This window comes from Varanus komodoensis, unplaced genomic scaffold (genome assembly GCF_004798865.1).
Source record: "Varanus komodoensis strain SLA01 unplaced genomic scaffold, ASM479886v1 scaffold6_1, whole genome shotgun sequence".
Taxonomy (NCBI): Eukaryota; Metazoa; Chordata; class Lepidosauria; order Squamata; family Varanidae; genus Varanus; species Varanus komodoensis.
The window spans coordinates 2,860,838-2,883,167 of NW_025336345.1; the positions used below are offsets into that span (position 1 = coordinate 2,860,838).

The following is a 22,330-nucleotide window of genomic DNA, read 5'->3' on the forward strand; positions in this document are numbered from 1 at the left end:
ATGCTGCTTCTTCACATCAGAAATACAGTGGGAACATGCACAGAAATAAATTAGGAATGTAAAATTGGACACTTGAGGTGCAATCATGCGTGTGTTTAAGCAGTCCTACTACTCCCGTTTGTCAGATGTATAAGTATTCTCTCCCTTTGCTATGACACGTCTAAATAAGCTCTGGACATGTCATAGCAAAGTGTAAGTAGTTGAATGAGTGCTGTTCCAGTGCCACATGATCTGTTTCTGGAAGGCTCCAGAGTTTGTTGGAGAGCATACCTAAACCAGCAACATCCTAAAGACCAAGAACTATCATAATAACTCTGGGATAAATTTGCAGAAGCATAAGTTTGGGGGGGGGGAATTAAAAACACATTCACGCACACTCAAAACCCAGACTATGGACATTCCCTGGAGGACCATGAAATCCATTATTGCAAAATGATTATTAAAAAAAATAGGGTGGCCATCAGGATAAGCTACATTTGCTGAAATCCCTCTTTCTACACAGCAATTAAAATTGTAGTAACCTTGCTTTTAAAAATATGAAATGTAGATCCAGCCCAAGACATTTTGTTGGCTGAGGAAGGATAAGAGGGGAAAGCACTGTCTGCAGCCCAGAAGCTGTGAGATATGAGTCCTGATCTCCCAGTGAATTTATGAATTAGAACCAGGATTTCTAAGAGCTACATCTGCATGTTATCTGCCAGACCACACTGATTTTATAAAGTATTGTTATAGATCATAGCTCTACAGAAAGTATGCTATACTCTTATTTTCTAACAGAATACAAAAGCAATACACAGCAAAAGCTGAGTAGAGAAATATGTATTTCAACAATGTCGAGAAGTAGGAATATGTTTCAAACTGTACAGCTCTTATAGACATTCTAGTAAGTAGTGACATTCTAATAAGGCTGCTGTCTTTGCCCAATACGATGTGATACAATATTTATTTTAATGCTATGCCACTCTTCAGCAGCAGAGGGCAGCATTGATTTTGGTTTGAGAGATTTAAGCAGCAGGGGAACGTAGTAACTAAGGCATCAAGGAACTCAGAGAGTTTGGGCACCTAAGACACTCCTGCAGTTGTTATTTTGGAGTGGTGCAGGGGTTGCTTTCATTTTATCCCGTGAACCCAGTACTGGTACTGTTGATGCATTAGCAAGACACTCAGAAGATGAAATCATTCGCCTTCATGCCGACTTGAACATAGCGTCGGTTGCAGCATCCAGTCCACTGGTTCATCTCGCACTGCAGCTTAAGTGCTTGCTGCAACCTTAAGGGAACGTGGATTTGGCTGGGGACCATTCCCAAGTGTTGGTTTCTGCCTACTTCCTGTAGTAGTTGTTGCTGCTGTTGTTCATTCAACTTATATTATGCTATACTAGTCCGAAGACTCTCCAAGTGGATTGCAATATTACATAAAGTAACAATATTACATTACATAACAATAATAAAAACAACCTACAATAAAACAGAAATATGCAGCCAAGGTCAGCTATATCAATAAGTTAAAATATGTTAAAGATAAAAACTGTGTAAATAATATCCAAGTATAAAATCAATTATTAAGATGTCTGGAAAAGAGGACTGGTTTTGTCTGGCACCAAAAAGATTGTAAAGATGGCACTAGGCGAACTCCTTTCAGAAGGCCATTCCATACATGGGTGGCCAACACTGTGGCTGATGGTGTCAAAAGCCACTGAGAGGCCCAGGAGAACCAACAGGGTTCCACTCCCCCTGTTCCTCTCCTGGCAAAGGTCATCCCACAGGACAACAAAGGCACCCTTCAGCATGTGCTGAAGAGCTCTTACCTTGTAGATCAATTTCTGGAGATGCAGCTTCTCCACCAATAGTATCAGACTTCGAAATCAGAGCCTTGGTGGGGGATTTTTTCCCTCCATAAAGACTGCATATGAGCCTAGGAGGGAGGATATGGGCCAAGTAGAGACATCTTGGGGAGCCACATCAGCATGATGATGGGTGGAGGGCAATAGGGTGATGGAAGGGGGCTAGCCATGGTGAGGGAACATAGCCTAGAAACCTACTGGCTGTGTGGTGTTCTGGCTTCCTTGCAACCTGCAGGTTTGACAGCTGCCTTGTCAGCCTGCCCTTGGGTGTTCAGAATTTCATGCCAGGGACATTCTAGACCTGTTTTCGGCAGCTGGACGTGGGGAGAGCAATCTGGTGTTCCCCCACCTTCGATCACCTCATGCATCCCTAATGCCAACCATACCCGTTACCGAATAAGCAGCTACGGCACTCACTGGGGCACTCAGCTAGGCCCGCATAGGACTGTGCTAAAGAGTTGTCCTGGCTGCCTGCTGCTTACTGAGGAGTGGCCAAGGTTATGCTATCGTCATGCAAGACGGTTATCACCCTGGGACCAGGATACCAGCAGAATGCCCCCCCCCCACTCCCCGTGTGTGTGCCTGTGCGTGTGTGTTTCCAATTGATCATTGGAGGAAGTGGTTGATGGTGATACCAAAATCACTGAATGTGGCTATGCAATACATGGCTGCTGGGCCTTTTGGTAGTGGTGCCCATTTCAGGGGGGAGGGGGTGGGGTGGAGAATCCTGATGCAATTCAACAGGCAGAAAATTTGGCATCTTTGAAATGCCTCCTGAAATCACACAAGCTTTCCCTGGTCGGTAATTATACTGTTCCACTCTACTGCTCATGTACTGCTCTGTTTCATCTATTTTTATTATTCTATTCTATTCTATTCTATTCTATTACCACCCCACAGCCAAAACTATTGTAATTTTATGTTTTGAAACTTTATTTTAAATGTGATTTTAACGTGTGCATGGAAACCACTTTGAGGCTGTTCTTAATATAAAAATAGTACAGATAAGTAAATATTATTGCTATGCAAACATTATATCTCTGCACTATTTGCCTTGCATGAGCAGCAGCTGAAGGAAGCTCCTGGTTCCCACAGAAAGCTGAACGAGGCCCCCACAAACTCCACAAACTCCATTGTCTTTCTCCAGCAAATGAACCCTTGCATGAAATGTATAAGAAGACAAAATGAGTGTGCTGAAAATGGAGATGGAGGGGAAGGTGAGCACGCTGCTGGGCACATTCACATGCACTCAGACACCCATAAAATGCAGGCATTTATCATTACGCACAATTACCATCCATCTGAAACCACAAACAATGTTTCAGCTGATTTTACCATATATGCTCTTCCCAGTGTTATGCTATAACAGTTCACATTCTGTATAAGCATTTATAATATAAGTGAAGATGTTTTAAGATTTTTAAAGGGGGTTGGAAGATAACTTTGTAATATTTTCACAAATGAGTACCAAAGTCAACAGATTGTTTGGCATGCTTAATTCTCCTGGAAATAAATGGTCCCCGAAACTTGTAATATGGACTGATTAAAAATCCAAATAGCAACAGCTTACACCCAATGAAAAAGTCACCAAAACTGAGGAATCTTGAATTCAACAGAACTCTACTTCAGGATGGATGTTAAACATCAATTCAAAACCAAGAGGATGTTAAAGAACTGTAATGGGATATCTGAAAAGCCTAGCTCTATAGTTTGTATTAGTCTTAAAATCTAATGGAGAAAGTGCTGAGAGGATTTAATTAGGCAGAATACATTGGTGCAACAAATAAAGGAATAAAATCTTGCAGTACAGCAGGCAACCAGAAAACCTGCTGGGTGAAAGAACAGTAGTCATTTTGCCTCTGAAAAGATCAAATCCAGCAGTTATTAGACTTGTCTCTTGCGCCTACTGGAACTCACAGGTCCCTTGGAAGGCAAAGAGGATAAGCAAAGAGAAAAAAATTAGGCAGTCCTTATATTAGCAAGCTGGAGATTAATTTGATGGTAAGAATACATGTTATTTGCTCCACTGACAAAAGCATTTCCCTGAATATCTTGGCAAAGATTTTAGCTTTTCGTATTAGTCAACTAGAGGTCCTTAAGTTCTCCCTTAGATGGGTGTAGCATTCTGTTTTGGAGAATACTAAATGGAACCATCCAGAAAAAGATGGATAAAATCTGGGAATCAGAAATCTTTGTCATTCCTTTTAGTCCATTAGCAGAACAAAAGCTGAAACACAATACTAGCATACAAGCTGAAGAACCATGATAAACTTGAAAATTTACTCAACATTTTGCGGCATTTTAGCTTATCCTGACTTTAAAGTTTACCAGGATTATTCTTCTTCAAAAACAAGCAGGTGACTAAGAAAGACAGAAGACAGGAAAGAAATGTGTAAATATGAGACATTTCTACAGTGAATGCAGAGGCTGAAATCTCATCGTGAGGCCATTTTTTTAAAGGAAAAATGAAAGTTAGTGAAAGCATAACAGTGGGCTTTAGCGGATCTTTTTCTCACTGCAACCGATCCTGTTTTGAACATATATAAAAAGAAGTCTTTAAAAGGAAGAAATAGTCCTAGGTATGAGCTACATAATTAAATCTTTACAGTACCTTTCTCCATCGCATTTTCAAATTACTATGGAGAAAAGGTCTATCTTAATCAAGTTTGTGAAGGTGTATGATGCATGACTTGACTGAAGCTCAGTCATAAGGAAGTTTAACTAGATTTATTGGGCTTACACTCAGGAAAGTAATTAATTGACTATCTGGGTATTTCTCCAATTTCACAATGTAAATTGGGCCACGTGGGCCATGTAGATGATATACAGTGTAGGGTAGTGGTTAAGAGCATGGGACTGGGACTCAAGATGATCTGGGTTCTAGTCCCCGCTCAGCCATGGAGCCCACTGGGTGACTTTGGGCCAGTCACAGACTCTCAGCCCAACCTACCTCACAGGGTGGTTGTTGTGGGGATAAGATGGAGGAGGAGAATGATGTAAGCTGCCTTGAGCCCTTTGTAGGAAAAAGGCAGGATATAAATTGAAAAATAAATAAATAAATAAAAATATATATTCTTCTGTTTTTGTAATGATCAGAAATGCAGGACCTCATCTTTATTAATTTATAGAATGGGTGAAAACCTGACCATTTTTTTTTAAACTTCAGGATGAGATTTCAGTCTCTGCTGGAACGGTAGAAAGGTCTTGTATTTCTGTATTTCCCTTCTGTCTTCATCACTGTACCAAAAGGTGTGTCTGAATAATATGGATAAGTTCCATGGGTGAAATGACACACAATCTGATACAAGGAATAAGGAGCGGGGTTGCTGGCCTCTTTCCTGGAATAGAGATGGGAAGAACAGGCTTCCGGAATGTTGTGGTTTACTAGGACCTGAAGATCCACCAAAAAGGACCTGGTGCAGAAGACATACACCTGGAATTCTGAGCACCGGAATCCATTCTGAGTGGCAGAACTGAAGTGAGTCCTCAAGCCCTCTGTGCAAAAATCTATTCCTGGTCATCCCTTCCTGCAGCCTTTTTCATTTTAGCTGTATGATTTAGAGGAGGGGTGAGTCGTTTTGTTGTTGCTATTGTTAAGCAATTGGACTCAGAAATCTTTGCCAATCTACTTCAGATCATTCAGGTATTTACCAGTGTATCTTGATGTGCATTCAGCCCAGAATGGATGGTACCCCATTAGACAAATATTTATCTGTCTAATAAATAATAGGCAGATGCCCTTAGAATTTTTATTATAACCAAGTGATGGAGTTACCTTTCACATTTCTTAATTGTTTCTCCTTCATATGAAGACTCACCCTCTACCTTAATGTAGTCTACATTGTTCTTAGAACAGTGTTTGAAAGGATGTGGTTATGGTTTTTTTTACATCAGAAAGGAAGCTAGCTGAACGGTACTGCTTGGATGACAGATGGAAAGATAAAGCTCCTGCACTGCTTCTTGTGACAGCCCACCTGTCATTCTCCCTCCGGCTTTGCCCTTCCTGGGCTCCTGCTTGGTGTTCTGGGACCAAGGCAGGTGCTCTTCCATTCCAGAAGAGGACCACTGCCTGCGGAACCATGAACAACAGTGTCCTCCTTCAAGAAGAACTCATCAAAAAGTCCCAGCAAAAGAGAAGAACTTCTCCATCCAACTTCAAAGTTCGATTCTTCGTTTTAACAAAATCAAGCCTGGCATATTTTGAACATCGTTCTGGGGTAGGTGTCTTATCGTTCTATGTCTTTTTCAAATGAGTTGTCAAAGAATAACGAAGTTCTCAAGAGAAACTGAGTGGAAGGTTCACTCCCTTTGAGTGAAAGAAGACATTGCTTTAAATCTGTAACTAGAAGTCACAACTTTTTTTTTTTTTTTTTTGCTTGCACTTAAACATCTGGCTCTTAATAGCCATTCCACTCCCATGCTAGGGTCTTGGTCCTTATTTCGGGCTCCCGATCTAATGCTGAAAAACACATACCTCCTAGATACAGATTTAAAATTATATCTGTTCTGTCCTGTAACCATCAAGCTGAGTTATTTTGCATTAATTTCTGTGGAACCAGAATTTGGTGTTTGATTATTTTATTTATTTCTACATGTGGTATGTTTTATCATTCTTGACTTATTTATTATTACAACTGGCTATTGTGCTGGCGGAGACTCCTGCGAGTCCCTTGGACAGCAAGGCGATCAAATCAGTCAGTCCTAGAGGAGATCAACCAAGACTGCTCTTTAGAAGGCCAGATACTGAAAATGAAACCCAAATACTTTGGCCACCTAATGAGAAGGATGGACCGCCTGGGGAAGAGCCTAATGCTGGGAACAATTGACAGCAAAAGAAGAAGGGGACGACAGAATGAGGTGGTTAGATGGAGTCACTGAAGCAGTTGGTGTGAGCTTGAGTGGACTCCGGGGGACGATGGAGGACAGGAAGGCCTGGAGGAGTGTTGTCCATGGGGTCACAATGAGTCGGACACGACTTCGCGACTAACAACAACAACAAAATGTTTGCCTTTGAGAAAGCCAACATTTTATGCTGTGTGTCCTAGAGACATAAAGATACATTCAGGGTTGTTCTTTTGCAAGGGAACTATTTCAGGGTAGTCTTAACTGGTAATGCAACAGGCCAGCATTCTCTGCCCACTGTGTACATCAGTGCCAAGAAAGCTGAGCAGATTGTGGTGTATATGAAAGTGAGGACCTTCAGTGGTTTGGCAGATGAGCTGAGGGTTTCAAGGACAATTTCAACCATGAGCTGCAAGTTTTATTAGGGACCATTATCTTCTGTGGCTTTGGACTGAGCAAAGCCCTACAGAACCGCACAGGACATCTGTGTTATCCACACTTAAATGCACACAACGACCCCAGCGTTGGCGCTCAGATGAATTCTGTTCCATGAAGCTCCTTCAGATAAAGATGCATTGCTCAGATAGTGCCTTTGTTTCAGGGATTAGGATGCCCTCAGAAGGCATGATTTGTATTGAAATAAATAAGAAGTTAACTCATGTATATTTATAGTTCCTGCTAAGGAAGGTCCAATTAACTCCTTCCTGGTATGTAGTGCTTCTACAATCTACTATCCCCTCTCCCACTCTTCATTTTAGAGTTTGGTAGACAATATTGAATCAGATTGCGTTCTAACATACTATTTCCCCTCCACTGCTTTTATGTTGTGTGGTTTGCTTGTTTCTGAAATGCTTTGGGTCCTCTTTGAATGCAGGTGTTGCTCTGAGTGCTCTTGGAAAACCTTTAAAAAGCATCATGGACAAGTAATTCAACAGAAATATTTAGAATCAAGTTGCTAGGGTTGTGTTGCTGTGCTAGACCTTTATCTCAGACATGTCTGTAGAGGACACGGTCCCTTACAGAAACAGGCAAAAATGGCCTGCTTTGTTTACAGTCCTATCGTCTGCTCTGCTTCCTCATCCCCCACTCATCTTACATAGGGATCTGGCCACTGCAGCAGGTATGAGGTGGTGGTCATGGGGGAAATGCCAAGATGGTGGAGAGGACGTGCAAATACAGGGCTGTCAGTGGGTTGTGGAATCCCTTGGGCAAGATACTTTTTCTGGACCCTTCCCTCAGTAAGTTGATCTTCTTGCTCTCATTTCTTGAGCTGCTCTTAGTCCTAGCCTCTTTCTCACCATTGCTACCACGTGCCAACTTAATAGATACGTGACTGTGAGCATTGGCTTGTCCTCTTTTTCACCACCGCCATTGTCTAGGCCAGAGCAAGAGGCAAGGTGAAAAGGAGAAGCAAGTCCTGGGGGCTCTTGTCAGTGGCGATTGTTGGAGTATGGTCGCTCGGCAAGTGCCCTGCCGTACCTACCTTGATGCCAGCCCTGTGCAAGAGGGAGAACAGATCTCAGCCGGAGATGTCAAGGGCCACGTCCAGTGTTTAGGATAACAGATGCCAATCCAAACTAGGATACTGTTAGAATATTATCAATACATTCGTCTGTTCAGTTGTTATGGATATAGAGATTTAGAAAGAATTGGAGTGAATATCACTCATAGCCTTACCACAGACACATGTGCTTCCAGCCAGATGTCTCCTAGCATGACTAATCCAAAAGCAATGCATGGTTATTTTGCCTTTCACTCTGTAATAGATGTGTTCATGGTATGAAATGATATGGAAGTGATGGCAGGAATACATGGCAGGGTTACAAATGGGAGGCAACATGTCCACATGACGACCCCCACATTAAACTCTGTGTACCATCTACGGTTTCCAAGCCCCACTCTGGAGAACCAGCATGATGCATATGTGCAATGAGTGAGCGGGTCGCATTGCCACTTCCCATTCCACTGCACCTAAAACAAGGCTAAAAGTTGTGCTAGTACGACAAAGTAGCTAGTAGCTATGTCTTTCTATTTTACTTTAAAGTAAGCTCAGAGTCCTCAATCTGAATCAGGAACACAAATATGGAAGCCTCCTGTTTCCTCATGGGATGGGGCTGATGTGGGTCAGGGCCCCCTGAACTTACTTTGGAAAAAGAAAAAGCAGTTACGTCTTCATATTAATAGGTAGTTTGGCCAAGACACTCTGAGTTCGGGACCCACTGCTACCTCCTACAAACATTGTTCTTCAAGTTCAGGTAATCTGTTCAGTGGGTGATTGAAATCTAATCAATGTAGCACATTTCAGTAAGACGCAATTGAAGAAAAGCTGTGTTTAATGTAAGCTGCATAAATACCTAAAATAAGCACTTCTGGAAATGTTCTCAGGGTGCAAACCTGATAGGAGAAAATCTATTGCATCTTTTGCCTCATGGCCTTGAGTGTAGCTTCAGAAAACAGGTATTTCAAGCCAAACCATACATTACAATAAAACACACTTTTTTCAAAAGTATCATGAAGCCAGTATTTTGCTGCTGGTTTTGATGCAGTATTTGGATCATATGATTTTTCCCTTGCATCAATTTCTTCTTTTTTGACTGTAGCTTGCCACAATAATATTAGTAGCTGCTGACATACAGATGTCCTATAATGAACAATTATACAATTAGCTAATCCTGTTCAGGACCACATTTCTGATCCAGGTCAGGGGTCCTCCCCAACGCCTTGCAAAAATCATACGCACATTTGCATGCATGCACACAGCTGTTTTTTGCTCCCAAAGGTGGAAATATGCACTGGAAGCCAACACATCTACCGCAGCACAGCTGTTCTGATCTAGTTCTGATCTACTTGGGATATATACACGTGCATCAGATAAAGCCAGAGCCTGTTCCCAGAAGTCCAGGATCGTGTCTGCTCTGGCCCTTCGGTCATGGAACCCTGATACTCTGTCCTGCTTTGGTTAAACGTTGTTTACATTTATCGGTGAACCAGCACTGAATAACTACATATTTTTATCTCTACATGTAGCCCAGGCATGTAGGGCCTATATAAATATGCAACTAGTTGAATGACAAATCAATATATATAAATATAAGGGTGATGTGCCTGTGAGGGGTACAGTAAATAAAATGCCTATATTATCTATGTATACTTTTCCTATGTTTACTCAGATTATGTTCCTATATGACATGTAATTCTGTGATTCCTTGAGGGGCGTCTTATGCACAGTTCAATTCTTCTTTGGACATAGATTTTCTTGTTTTACTTTTTCTTTTCTTTTCTCTTTTCCATGATGCATCCACCAGTTCTGCAATTTCAGGTGACAGAGTGGCATACAGCCACCACAGCTTCTTAGCTTGGTTTCCTTATAGCATATTTTCTGCTGCAAAACACATGCCACTGTCTCCCTTTGTTTGAGTGATCTTTGTGGTTACATTTATATCATCCAACCCTATAGCTGAGGAATAGAGATGCTGGTGTGTCTTCCAGAAAGCATGGGCATGGCCTATATGTGTGTGTATTTACTATAGGGGCAAAGTGATTCACTGCCTGAAGCAGCACTTGCTCCTATGAGAACTAGCCCAGCAGCAGGGGTCTCTATGAGACACCGTTCTTGGGGTGTTCCTGCCTGCTGAAGTTAGACAGTCAGCCACTAGGGTTGCATTGGCTGACCACTAACATGTTGCCAAAAAAGGAGGAAACATCAGCGGAAAAGACAAAGGGGGATAGCAGTGTGCATAACATGATAAAATGTGCATATACTGATTGATAAGTAGAGTTGCGAATTTTGAAACCATTATTATAGCTTAAATAGAATTACAGTACTTCTCACTTTCAGGCAGATGTCTGTGTCCACATGACCTGCATTCCTACTACTTCCTACTACTTCAGCCTGCTGTCCACGTGCTAACTGTGGATGGGGACAGTCCTGGGGGTTTGCTACAGTTCTGGACAGCCCTCTGAGAGGGATGGTTTAACTGGGAATCCTGCCCTGAGCAGGGGGTTGGACCCGCTGGCCCTCTGGCCCCTTCCAACTCTTCCATTCTATGGTTCCATTCTATGGTTCCATTCTATGATTGAAACCAGAATCAAGCAGGAAGGTCCTTCAAATAGAGGACAAATGGCCATGCCAGGGTTAGGACTATGTAACTCCCTCCCTTGAGAAATCCACCAGGCACTCCAGTGGCGTTTCTTGGCCTTCTGTCTTCGTATGTTTGTCCGCTGGATCCATTTGAGGTGGCAATGTCATATCTGCTCTTGCTCTGCTGACTCCGCATTTATGTTGAGCATGATTTAATTGGGCTGCTGTTTATATATATAAAACTGTACATTCACATTGTATTTTTGTGTTATTTAATAAGCTGCATTTTCCCCTCCCCCTGAAAGGAAGCATACCCACCTAAAAAAACAAAAACACCAAAAAACTGAAAAGTCTTTATGTTACCAGTACCCTTGCAGTCCCCATGAGAATCTTTGCTCATGGGCAAGCTCTTCTTGTCAGTCAGATTTCTGGAATATGCATATTTATCATACATACGTCAGTCAATATGAGATCAGACTCTAAGCAACAAAGAGTTTTGTCTGCAGTTGTACTCTGCATGCTAGGATAAGGAAACCAGTTATAAGATGCTGCTGGATTTACGTGGAGAGGCAAGCTCGAAAACACATATCTATTATGAGCGCTTTACTTCACGGCAAGATGCCCCCTCGTTGTGCACTGTATAATGAATTTCAGAAGACACAGACCTTTATTGTCACTAGATTTTCTGGGGTTCATTCTTCCCCTGATGCATGTACAAACCTTTCATTAACATTAATGGCAATTACAGTTTGAACACAAGAAAGAGCTTTGTGTGAGAATTTTAGTTTTAAAGACGATGGCAAAGCTTGCCTTGAAGATTGAAGCTCTGGTAATGTCAAGTGTGGTGATATAATTCATCTATGTCAAAAAGTTTTATTTTTCTCCTTTTTAAAAAGTGAGCAGGGAAAACAATACAATGCTTCTATGAACAATTTCATTGTGGGTGGGTAAGTTAACTTCTTTATAATATTCCAGAGCAACTTTGTTCCAAACGGCAAAGCATGATAGAATCTGTTCTGATAACATAAAAACACACAACCAGAGCAAAAGGAGCTTGCTGATTGATTGGCCACAGTGTTTTTAATACCACCCAAAAGGCAAAGCTCTCTGGGAGATTCAACGACATTTTCCTTCAAAATAAGCATTCAAGCCATGCCTGCCTGGTCAGTTTTCTTGGGTGAAATCTTATTTTGGAATTTTCTATGGAATACTTTTACATTTGATTGTTCCAGCATGTTTCACCAGTACCATGCTTTGAACCAGCCACCACTGCCAAATAAAATGAAACATAAAAGATCAAAGCACAACAGCAGAAGCGAGAGGGAACAGAGCTGATTGCTCAGAGACAGAGAACAGCTGAAACGGATGTGATGTATTGCCAAGGCTGGCAACAGTGAGCCTTGTGTGGAGTTAGATGCTACAAGGGACTCAGAGACGTTGACACTCTCTGTGATGTTGCCTTTTCTTCCTTCAAATTTGTACTGCAACACCACATGTAGGTTGATGCCATTCAAGGTACAGGTCCCAGTCAATCCGTGGACCGTAGATTAGTCATGATTCGTTTGTCCCATTGATTTCAAGGGGCCTACATGAAACGTGACTTACCTGGATCCAGCCCAATGTTATCGGGGGAAGCTACAAAAGTAGCTGGATTGTAAGTATCAGGGCAGATCAGAGCAATAAATAAAAAGATTAGTTTTAAGGCAAAATTGAAAATGATTCTAGTAATGCCAGTGGTGTTTTTGACAAACCTTCTGTCATCAGTTCTTTAGTCCCTTGATAACAGTTCCTTGCAAAAGGACCACATATAGCAGAATTGTAGATCTGATGTAGTTACCATAGAGGCAAGCTATGGGGGCATATGCACTTACTCAGAACCTCAGAATGCCAGAACAAGGTGCATTTCATGCAAAGGTATATCCTGAATTAGAAACCAAAATAAAGTATGTTTGCCTTAGCATAAAAGAATGTCTGACAGGTTCCTTTAAGATTACAACAAATTAGAGTGTGTTGGTGCAGCAAGAAGCATTCAATCAATCAATTCTTTATTCAGGCATTGACCAACCAAAAGCACTCTGTTCAGCAAAGGTCTTCATTCTCTGGAGAAGTAAACTGTCCAGTCCACCTAGATTAGCCCTTTGTATGCTGTTTTCTGTCTAAACATGCACTTTTAAAAGTAACAATAGAATGACAATGAACACTTAATTGCTGCCAAAACCCTGACAAGAAAACTAGACCAGTAATCTGCTCAGCAGCATTATTGATGCCCAATTGAGTTACTGATAAAGACTATCTTGGTTTTGACTGAACCTGGCAAATGAAATTCCTGGAAATGCCATTGAGCTCAATCTCTCTCTCTCTCTCTCTCTCTCTCTCTCTCTCTCTCTCTCTCTCTGAGATTTTTTTATTTGAGCCAAATGATATCTTTATAAATAAGAGTATAGAAGTAATTAAAATATAATTCACACAGTTCTGAAGCCTTTCTTCCTTGAACCAAATTCCTACCATGATTTGTGCTTTCTCAGAAATCCAATTCAGTTTTAATTACTTTTTGATGATTTTCAAAATTGGCATATAAACAGTATTTTTAAATATCTTGTGCTATGCCCCATATTTGGAATGCTTTCCTATGCACATGTTCTTAATGCCTGTTATTTGCCCAGGTATATCCAGATTTGAATTTTAAATCTAGATTTTCTTTTTTTTTAATTGGTAAAACTTATATAGCACTTAATATATTAAAATCCCTCAGAGCTTTGGCTGTTGGGCAGTACAGAAATGAAGATGGCTGATGAAAATGATGATGACGACAACAGTAATAAATAAAAGAAATTAGGAACAATGGAAAAATTGTATCATCAAAACAATAAAACAGAGTAGCCACAGAATCCTGCTCAATCAGGAAATGCCTGTGTGAAAATTCTATTTTTATGGGGCATTTAAAACTACATCTTGAATCATACGTGAGAGAATATGCAAAATCGTGGGTGCCACGACTGAGAAAGCATCAGAACATGTATTGGTTTATTTTTAGATGGTTGAAATATTTTTTTCTTGAACTGGACGTTTCTTGTTTATGTGCATGCTGTGAAATCCTTTTTGGAATCGAGATACTGGCCATATACTTTTAAAACCAACAGAGTATCTACTACGGTGCTCTTTCCTTTAGCGGAGTCTAAAGGAGAGAGCATAGCTTGCACAGTTGGGTCTGTTGGCACCTTGATACATCTGGAGAAAGAATAGCTGAAAGTGTGATTGTACATGGAGAAGTGACTATGTAAAATGTCACCTTGCTATTCCAAGGGTCTGTCCCTGTGCACATTTGGATTCCTGTCTGGTGACTTAGGTGACAAAGATAATTGTTTTCTGCGTTTCAGTCTTGTTCACTCTAGTGAGCCAGGCGAGCTAAGTGGGGAACTTTGTGGAGAGGCGGCGGGGGGCAGGGGGCAGCTTTCTTCCTTATATATCATTATAAGAGAGCTCTGTGTGTTTCTCTTCATCTTTGCCTGTATAAATTTATGTTCCTACTGGGTCAGGATTCTCACTGTCTAAAGCAGGCTTCCCTGCTGAAGCATCTAGAGGAGATGTGTCATATAATACCCATGCTATCTGAACACTGTTCTTTGTCAGGGTACAAGCTGCTTCCTAGTCAAGTGAGGCAATTGCTTCTCCTTTCCCATTCAGCTGAACTGACTATTATGCATCTTAAAACATATGCTTAGTGAGGTAAGCATGTATAAAAACACTCTGCAAGAGTTACTAGCTTTTGAAGACTCCTTTATTTGCACACAAAACCAGTGCTATTGCCATTTTCCTGTTGCGGTCTTTTGTTGCTTCCAAGTTCACTCTTCATAACCCTACATGTCCACATGCAACTTTTCAAACATAAGCAACTGTCTTACAGTGAGTCCCAAACCAGCAACCTGTCCGGGCCAATTCTGGCTTTTCTGAGTGGAAGGAGCTTTCCAGGCAGAGGTGTGTCTCAGCCTGACTACCTTGGGGACTTTGGATTTTTAACTGAACTATGATCGCCTGCATGCAAAGCAAGTGCATTGGCTGTGCTTGACCCTGCGGCCACTGTTTGTAAGCCAACTGGCGTGCTTCAAATTGGTCGAGAAAGCAGGGGAACAACCAACTCCCCCCAACTCCTGTTTTACCAGCATCGACCTGTCCATGGAGAGGATGAACCCTTCAGGGAGCCAGTTTTATTTTTGTGGTAGGCATGTCTCTGTATGTGAATACGCTCACTTCCCGGATAGGCTTCTCTTGCAGATTGTTGCGGTGTCGTGCATCAACATGTCTCTGCCGTGACATTGCCTCCTGCGCCACCGCCCCAGCTCAGGAGTAACAGCAAAAGCAGGACACCTTGGCCATGCACTTTTGTTTATCTGCATTTAACCAGATGTTGGTTGCTCATGTGCTGAACCAACTATTCATTCTGGTCACATGCTGAAGTAATTCTAAGAATTTTATAGAGGCCTATATAGCAACACAGAACAAAGATCTCTGTAAGCTCCTAAAAGTCCAGGAACTGCACTTTTTTACACCTTCACCTTGCTTCATTCATAGAATTTTACTATGGATTAGGAGGTCATTATTGTCCACTCGTAATCCTCTCAAATCTGTGTGTGTGTGTGTGGGTGCGTCCTTCCTTCCTTCCTTCCGTCTTGCCACCGAAGCTCTATGAGGAAGAAAGAGACCAAAGGGCAGTGCAAAGCCTTTGCATTGTCACCACCAGGACCCTTCCATCTGAATGTGCTCTGATGCATTGATTATGGCCCGAGCACTCACAGATACGAGGTCCTTTGCAGAAGGTCCTTTGCAGCCTGTCATGTGTGTACCTGCTTTCCAAGCAGCTGTGAGCACTGAACAGCACCAAGGAGTGGCTGCATGTGTTAGGGCACAGCCACGCCAGATCTAGGTGGGATGAAGAGTGAGCAACAGAAGACAAATCAGACTGTGGTGATTCAGCTCTCCAAAACAGGTAGCACAGACAGGTTATGACCCAGGCGAGACGGTGAAGACAGTACCATTGTAAAGGTGGTCTAACACTAGAAATGGAGACAGAGGGAACATACTTGGAAGCATAGCTTCAGCTAGTCCTGATTACAACATTGCTAACTATGTGCATCCCTAATTAGTTCAACAGGAATTAGTTCCAGGACAATGTTGATCATGAATCCTGTTCTTTCCAAGTATTTCCTTTGCTGTATTAATTCATTGCCCAAAACCTGGACTCTAGACTCTGTGGTATTTCACTTAATGGCAGTTTATCATTTTACATAATAAATAACCCAATCTTAACTGAAAGCTGGCATTAGGGTTAGGGTTAAGCTCTGGGGTAGCCTTTCCTAAACCATTAGTAGTGGCTAAGTGGTTGACTGGCTAGCAGGATTCATATAACTTTTAACTGAGTGATTTTCATGTTCATGTGCATGGGTTCAACTTCTGAAAAAAATGTCTATACCATCACATGGTAATTCCAAGAATTTCGGTAAAAACTGCACTTTAGATCTAGAGTCTAACAAACTCTAGATGGCACTTAACTGCGAGTAGGCATGCATAGGATCACACTTGGCATATGTGAAACTTAAGCTGCATTTGAGACTCAGGTAAAGCTACTGTCCCTTACACACTTACCTGAGAGTAGCTCCCACTGGATGAAATTGGACTTACTTCTGAGTAGACATGCACAGGATTGTGTGCTCACAATTCATCTTCTAGTGCAGAAAGAAAATCCAGGAGTACATATTTATTATTTGAAAGTGCAATGTGTCCAGTACAGGTTATTACATACTGATTTAGGTAAAACTACATTCATCCTTGTGTGTGAAACTGCTTCTAGAGTAGCTGATTTATTTACATCTTTCTAATAAACTCCTGTTTTCTTGCCACCATTGCCGGCCCATCTCTTTTTCATCTCTTCAGGTTAACATGGCCATTTGTGGGGCAGGGACTGCAGAGATGTCTTCTTTGTTTCTTTTGCTAGTGTTTAAAGTAGATTTAAACAGAGCATGCCCTCTATAATTAATAAGACATGGGCCCGTCAAGTAAAAGTATATAATTCACACTACATGGCTGCTCAGAGCAATCCTAATTCTGAATCCATGTCTAGCTGCAGGTTTAAATGATCCTGCAAGCCTGCCTCTTGAATTATCTGTCCAAATGTGGAGAGGGGGGTTGGAGGGGTGGATTCTTGCATGTCTGGAATATGGACTTTACCATGGGCAACGCAAGCCATCCATATGTGGGCACAGTGTGCTTTCTGATTGATTTTGTTTTCTTTGTTTCACTAAGACCCATTTCACACAACAAGGGTCCCTTGCTTCTTTTCAGGGATAAGCCCACTGTTGTACAGGAGCTCCACTCCTGCTGTGCAAGATCCGAAGTAGAGCAAGTGCCTGAGGAAAGCAGGGGAATCAATATTTCATCCTTGGTCCTGGGGTGCAAAGTCAAGACCTGTTGCTCTAGTAAGTTAGTCCTTAGACCAGCCTTTGCCAGGACCCTGAGCTAGGACATTGTCACAAACCAATAGCTCCCAGGCCGCGACTCCCATACTGCCAATTGGTAACTGTGCCCTGGCAGAATCCACAGTGATTTGAAAAAGGTGCTGTTAGGAACTTTCCAGACAGTGTTTGCAGAGCAGCTTGTGTGTTTACGCGTGGAAGAGAGAGTGAGAAAGTGTGAAGGAGGGGAAATTCCGGGGTCCACCCACCACCTGCATATCCTCCCCATTCCCCCATCCATCACTGCATCCATCACAGCTTGAAGTTGCCTCTTTGGTTTGCACTGGAAATCTCAGTTCTTGGAAACTTTGCAGGAAGACCACTGAGTTTGCTAAAAATGGAAAATAATCTAATTAAATTGTTCAGTTCCTGCTGTGCAACAAATTAGCCTCTTCTTTCCCTCAAGTATCGCTTGCCAGAACGTAAAGTTAGCAACACTCAATGCATTCTATGAGACTGGCGCCCTTTACAAATGACATCCCTCATTGGTCTGGCTGCATCACACTGCCAGATTTATTTCTCCTGTATTGAATTGTTTTACCCAAGTCTGAGAGTTTGTGTTAGGTTATGTGAGAGGAAAGAGAATTTCAGGAGACAAAATGGAGGTGGGAAGGGTAGAGAGGACATCATTGGAGAAGGAACTTTATTTTATATATGTTTAAATCTAGATTGTCAAGATAGCTTACAAAAGCGTGCAATAAAACAAAATTAAAAAGATTAAATACATTGCAAATAAAAGCTGTATTCACAGCTATGCAAGAAGAAACAAAGCCTTCAAGACAGCAAATCTAAAATCAAGTTATGTCCTGGACAATCGTGCTAATAAAATATCTACACTTTTATCACATGAAACTCTATGAAAAGTCCTCTAGAATTCAAAGGCTGCCACAGAAAAATTCCTGACCTCTCATCAATGGGAAGGATTCCTGGAAGGGCCCCAGATGCTGAGCAGGAAGTGCGTGTAGAAGGAAGTGGTTATTTAGGTTCTAGAGTCACAAGTTCTATACAAATTTGAAACATTAAAGCAACTGCTCCAGTTGTGCCAGGAAATGATGGGAGGCCAGTAAAGTTATATTAAAATAGTCTAGATATGATCTGAATTGTCCGATCGATACTTTTGTTGCTATGTTTTGCACCTGTTGCAAAAGCAGTCTTCTCCAAAGGCCCATGAAACATTTCACAACAGAATAATCTGCATATTGTTGGGATAACAGTAGCTAGGATATATTGGCCAAAAAAAAAAAGACTGCAGCAAGCATGAGATGCATTCACAATAGTGTGCTCATGGAGGTGTGTGAGGCAACTGAGTGCATGGAAAGCGTTCCATCTTACAGAGGAGACAGTTCACACATATCAAAGTTTAGAAGAAAAGAATCCTGGGTCAGACAAGATGACTTCCAGGTCACCTTACATTCCAGATTTGTTAACGCTTCCCCGCTAAATTAACTCTGGTTTGTGGCCATTAATTTTAAAACTGAAGTCAAACACACACACAAAAACAAACAGGTTGTAATTATAGACACACACAACAAACAAATGAGCACTCGACATGTTTTGCTTCTGTTTGTCCAACCTATTTTGGGCTGGAATCCTGGAAGGGAATCATTGAGGTTTCTGAGACCATGTTAAACCAACATACTGTGCAAAATGATATAGCTTAGCGTGCAGTGAGGCATCAGAAATTCAAAACTCCATTTTGTTTCCAGACCAGTTAAATATAGTACATGGTTTGCAGATTTTTAAAAATTTATCTTACTGCCTTTTAAAGTAAAAACTGTTTTTAAATTTTAAAAAATGCTGATGAAATGAAGGCAAACTTCCCCCTGAAGTTACAGTTAACTCCAAACATTTGTTCTATTAAAAAAAATGTAAGCTAGGACGCAAGACAATTCTGCTGCCATAGTGCCACTACTTGGACGAGTTTGGAGGCATGCCTCTTCCAGGCTAACGGGGGTTCCTAGGCAGTGTCACAGCACTGGAGCTTTGGAAGGCTCAGGCAGCCCATCTGCATCTCTGATCACTTTTAGGCAGTAGAGCAGCTGGGTAATCTTAATCCATGGACCCATTGAGATCCCTTTTGGATGCCCTTGTGGATCACTTCAGCTGTGAAGCATACAGCCAGGATCTCTCTCTTCGGTCTCTTCCATAACCACCTTTGAATGCTTTACAACTGCATTAAAGAAAATATTTTCTATCCCTAATGTGTTAGTTGGAACAACACTTGGAGCAACAAGAGAACTGTTTGACAGCCCTGATTTACAATATTTTGAGTGTGTCCAGTGTGTGGGATTTTGAAAGCACTTAACGCATGATGCTGCCATGACTGAAAGAAGAAAAAGGCTTTGCTTCTGCCCGTTCTTTTGGGGGACTGCAGGGCTCTGTGCTTTCAACCCAAGATGCAGCCTTTAGCAACATGGTTGCTCTTAGTCTGTAGCAGTGAGAGATAACCATATCTAGAGACAAGTTCAAATTGGATGTGACATTAAATTGGATCTTGTTTTCTGGAAAGTTAAAATAGGTGTATGTTTTATTTATTTATTTATTAAAACATTTTTATGCCGCCCCATTCGTATGTTTGCATAGGGTGCTTTTTTTTTTTTACAAGAACTGCAGTGGATAGTGGAGGTTTAATCCTTTACTTCCCGGCTAATGCCAGTAAAAATGATTCTGTGCCCCAAGCAACGATTAGCACCATAAGGAAAAGGGAAACTGGGAAATGTGAACGAACATGTGGACTACCAGAGAGAGAGAAAGAGCTGAAGAACTTGTCACAAAGGTGGTGTAAGTTATACCAGCCTCTGTTGGCAAGAGAAGAACATTCTTGCCCTTGGTTTCTCTTGGCAATTCGTCTTTTGATAGCCATCAATATAAACCAAAGGGGGAAGAAATGTTTCCTCCTCTGAGCAGTTGCCACAGATTGTACTCCCTAAGCTTTACCCCAACTGAGGTTTGAAGACTCCGCACCCTCAGAAATGTGCCAGTCTGCAGCTCTGCAAGCACAGTTATAAAATGTTTAAAAGAATTAACACAGATTTTTTGTGCAAGTATTTTGGAACTTTAAAAAAATCTACCAGCCCTAGACAACCTCTGGAAAGTTCTGTCTGGGCTTTGCAGGGGCAGTCCGTAGCTGTTAAAATGGGGACTGCAAAAACTGGCTGGCAGGCCAGCTTTTGTGATCTCCAGGAAATGAGAGGGCAGGAAGGATAAAAGGGAAAAATGCCAGAGCAAGCCGAAAGTGGCTTACAATTGCAGCAGGGAATGGGAGCAGCCAGGGCCAACCAGCAGCTGTGGCAAGGATGGCAGTAGCCAAGGATGTCAGTAGCCAACTCTCTATACCTGTAATGGAGTAGGTTGCCTGGGTTCAGATGATACGATAATGCACTGTGGGTACACGGACACCAAAAGTAAGCTGTGGGTCATCAGGGTGGATTATTGCCTATAAAAAAGGCCAGGCTGAGAAAATTGGGCTGGGTTTGCATGACAAGACAACCCATCATGGGTCATGACCCATGAGGAGTTGTCAGGTCATATGAGCCCAGCCCAGAAGAACCAGCATCATGGTGTGGCGCAGGGGCCCACCTGTCTACTCAGCCTCCTGTTCTGGTGCAAACTGTTCTTGAGCCACGATGCTTCTCTTTTCTTTAAACTGGGCTTGGGCTCAACGGTTCCCCAGCAGAGGATGAACCTCTGCAAAGTAGGAGAGACGCCACCCTGATCACGCGATCTCCTGCCTAATGTGGCACAACCTCAGTCAACTTATCGCTTCATCTTCTACTTGAGCTTGTGTGAGCACTGGGCCTGAAAGTCAGGCTGTCAGACTCATCTGGGATGAGTGATCGAGTATCTCACCTCATCTGTAGAAGATTCAAAACAGGAAATGACTTTTACTTCCAAAGCGTCTTGAGAAGCACTTAAACAGAGGAACTAGTAGAGAGCAGCCTTTCTACCTTTTGTCGTGCATGATGTATTTCCTCATTGATTTGACATTCATAGCTGAAAATTGATCCATTGATGCTTAACTGAATCTACATGGGAAATGAAATCATTGCATTGCTCAAGAAATAAAGCCACTAAATGTTTAGAATTTTAATAAAACATGTCTTTGGAAATTTCTCTGTCTCTTTCTATTCTTTCTTCTGAATTGATCATACCAAAAAGATAATTTTATTTATTTATTTATTTATTTATTTATTTATTTTTGGATTTATATCCTGCCTTTTTCCTACAAAGGGCTCAAGGTAGCTTACATCTCCTCCTCCATCTTATCCCCACAACAACAACCCTGTGAGGTAGGCTGGGCTGAGAGTCTGTGACTGGCCCAAAGTCACCCCGCTGGCTCCATGAACCCAGGTTGTCTGAGTCCCAGTCCCATGCTCTTAACCACTACACCACACTGGCTCAAATAAATAAAATAAATACATGAAAAAAGATCATAATGTGACTTATTTGGTTTTGACTAGCCATACAAATGTGCTTTTCGGACCTAAAGGCACCATGACCATGGTCAGGTGCTCTAATGTCAGCAGCAAACCAGGCCCTTCCTGCTTTATTATATAATTCTTTAACTCTATTGCAGTCAATGACTAGACCCATTTGTGTTCTCTCTCCCTCTCTTTTAGAAGAAGAGAATTCTAAAAGGCTCTATTGAACTGTCCAAGATTAAATGTGTAGAAATTGTGAAAAGCGACATCAGTATTCCATGTCACTATAAGTATCCTTTCCAGGTAAGTGTATGCCTGTCTTGTAAACAGTAGAAGCCACGGGGCCCACACTAGATATGGCTAAATACTGCATTGTTTGTTTTTCTATATATACCAATAAAGTCACATAGAGAATATGCCACATTATCAATCTAAACATAAATTATATTGCAAAATTTTATTTTCTAAATATTGCATAACATTGCTAACATATAGGAATGTAGCATGTGAACACATTAATTGCAAGTGTGCTTCGAACCATAGTATTTTAGACTAACTCAATACAGAACAGTAAATGTCTTTTCCTAGAATGTGTACGTTCACTGAAATGAATGCAATAACAGCTAATGAATCCAAG

At 41.6% G+C, this 22,330-nt stretch overlaps 1 protein-coding gene across 2 annotated transcripts in view; it reads left to right on the plus strand.

Annotated features, from left to right (window-relative positions):
* Positions 1 to 5,828: 5,828 nt before the first annotated feature.
* ITK (IL2 inducible T cell kinase) overlaps positions 5,829 to 22,330 on the plus strand; it is a 41,716-nt gene continuing 25,214 nt past the window's right edge. The window contains exons 1-2 of one of the 2 annotated variants that reach the window (XM_044451022.1): positions 5,829 to 6,060; positions 21,892 to 21,996. In XM_044451022.1, coding sequence (XP_044306957.1) covers positions 5,923 to 6,060; positions 21,892 to 21,996 — 243 coding nt within the window. In that variant the 5' untranslated portion in view covers positions 5,829 to 5,922. The remainder of the gene's footprint in view (positions 6,061 to 21,891; positions 21,997 to 22,330) is intronic. The other variant, XM_044451023.1, reaches the window with a different exon arrangement.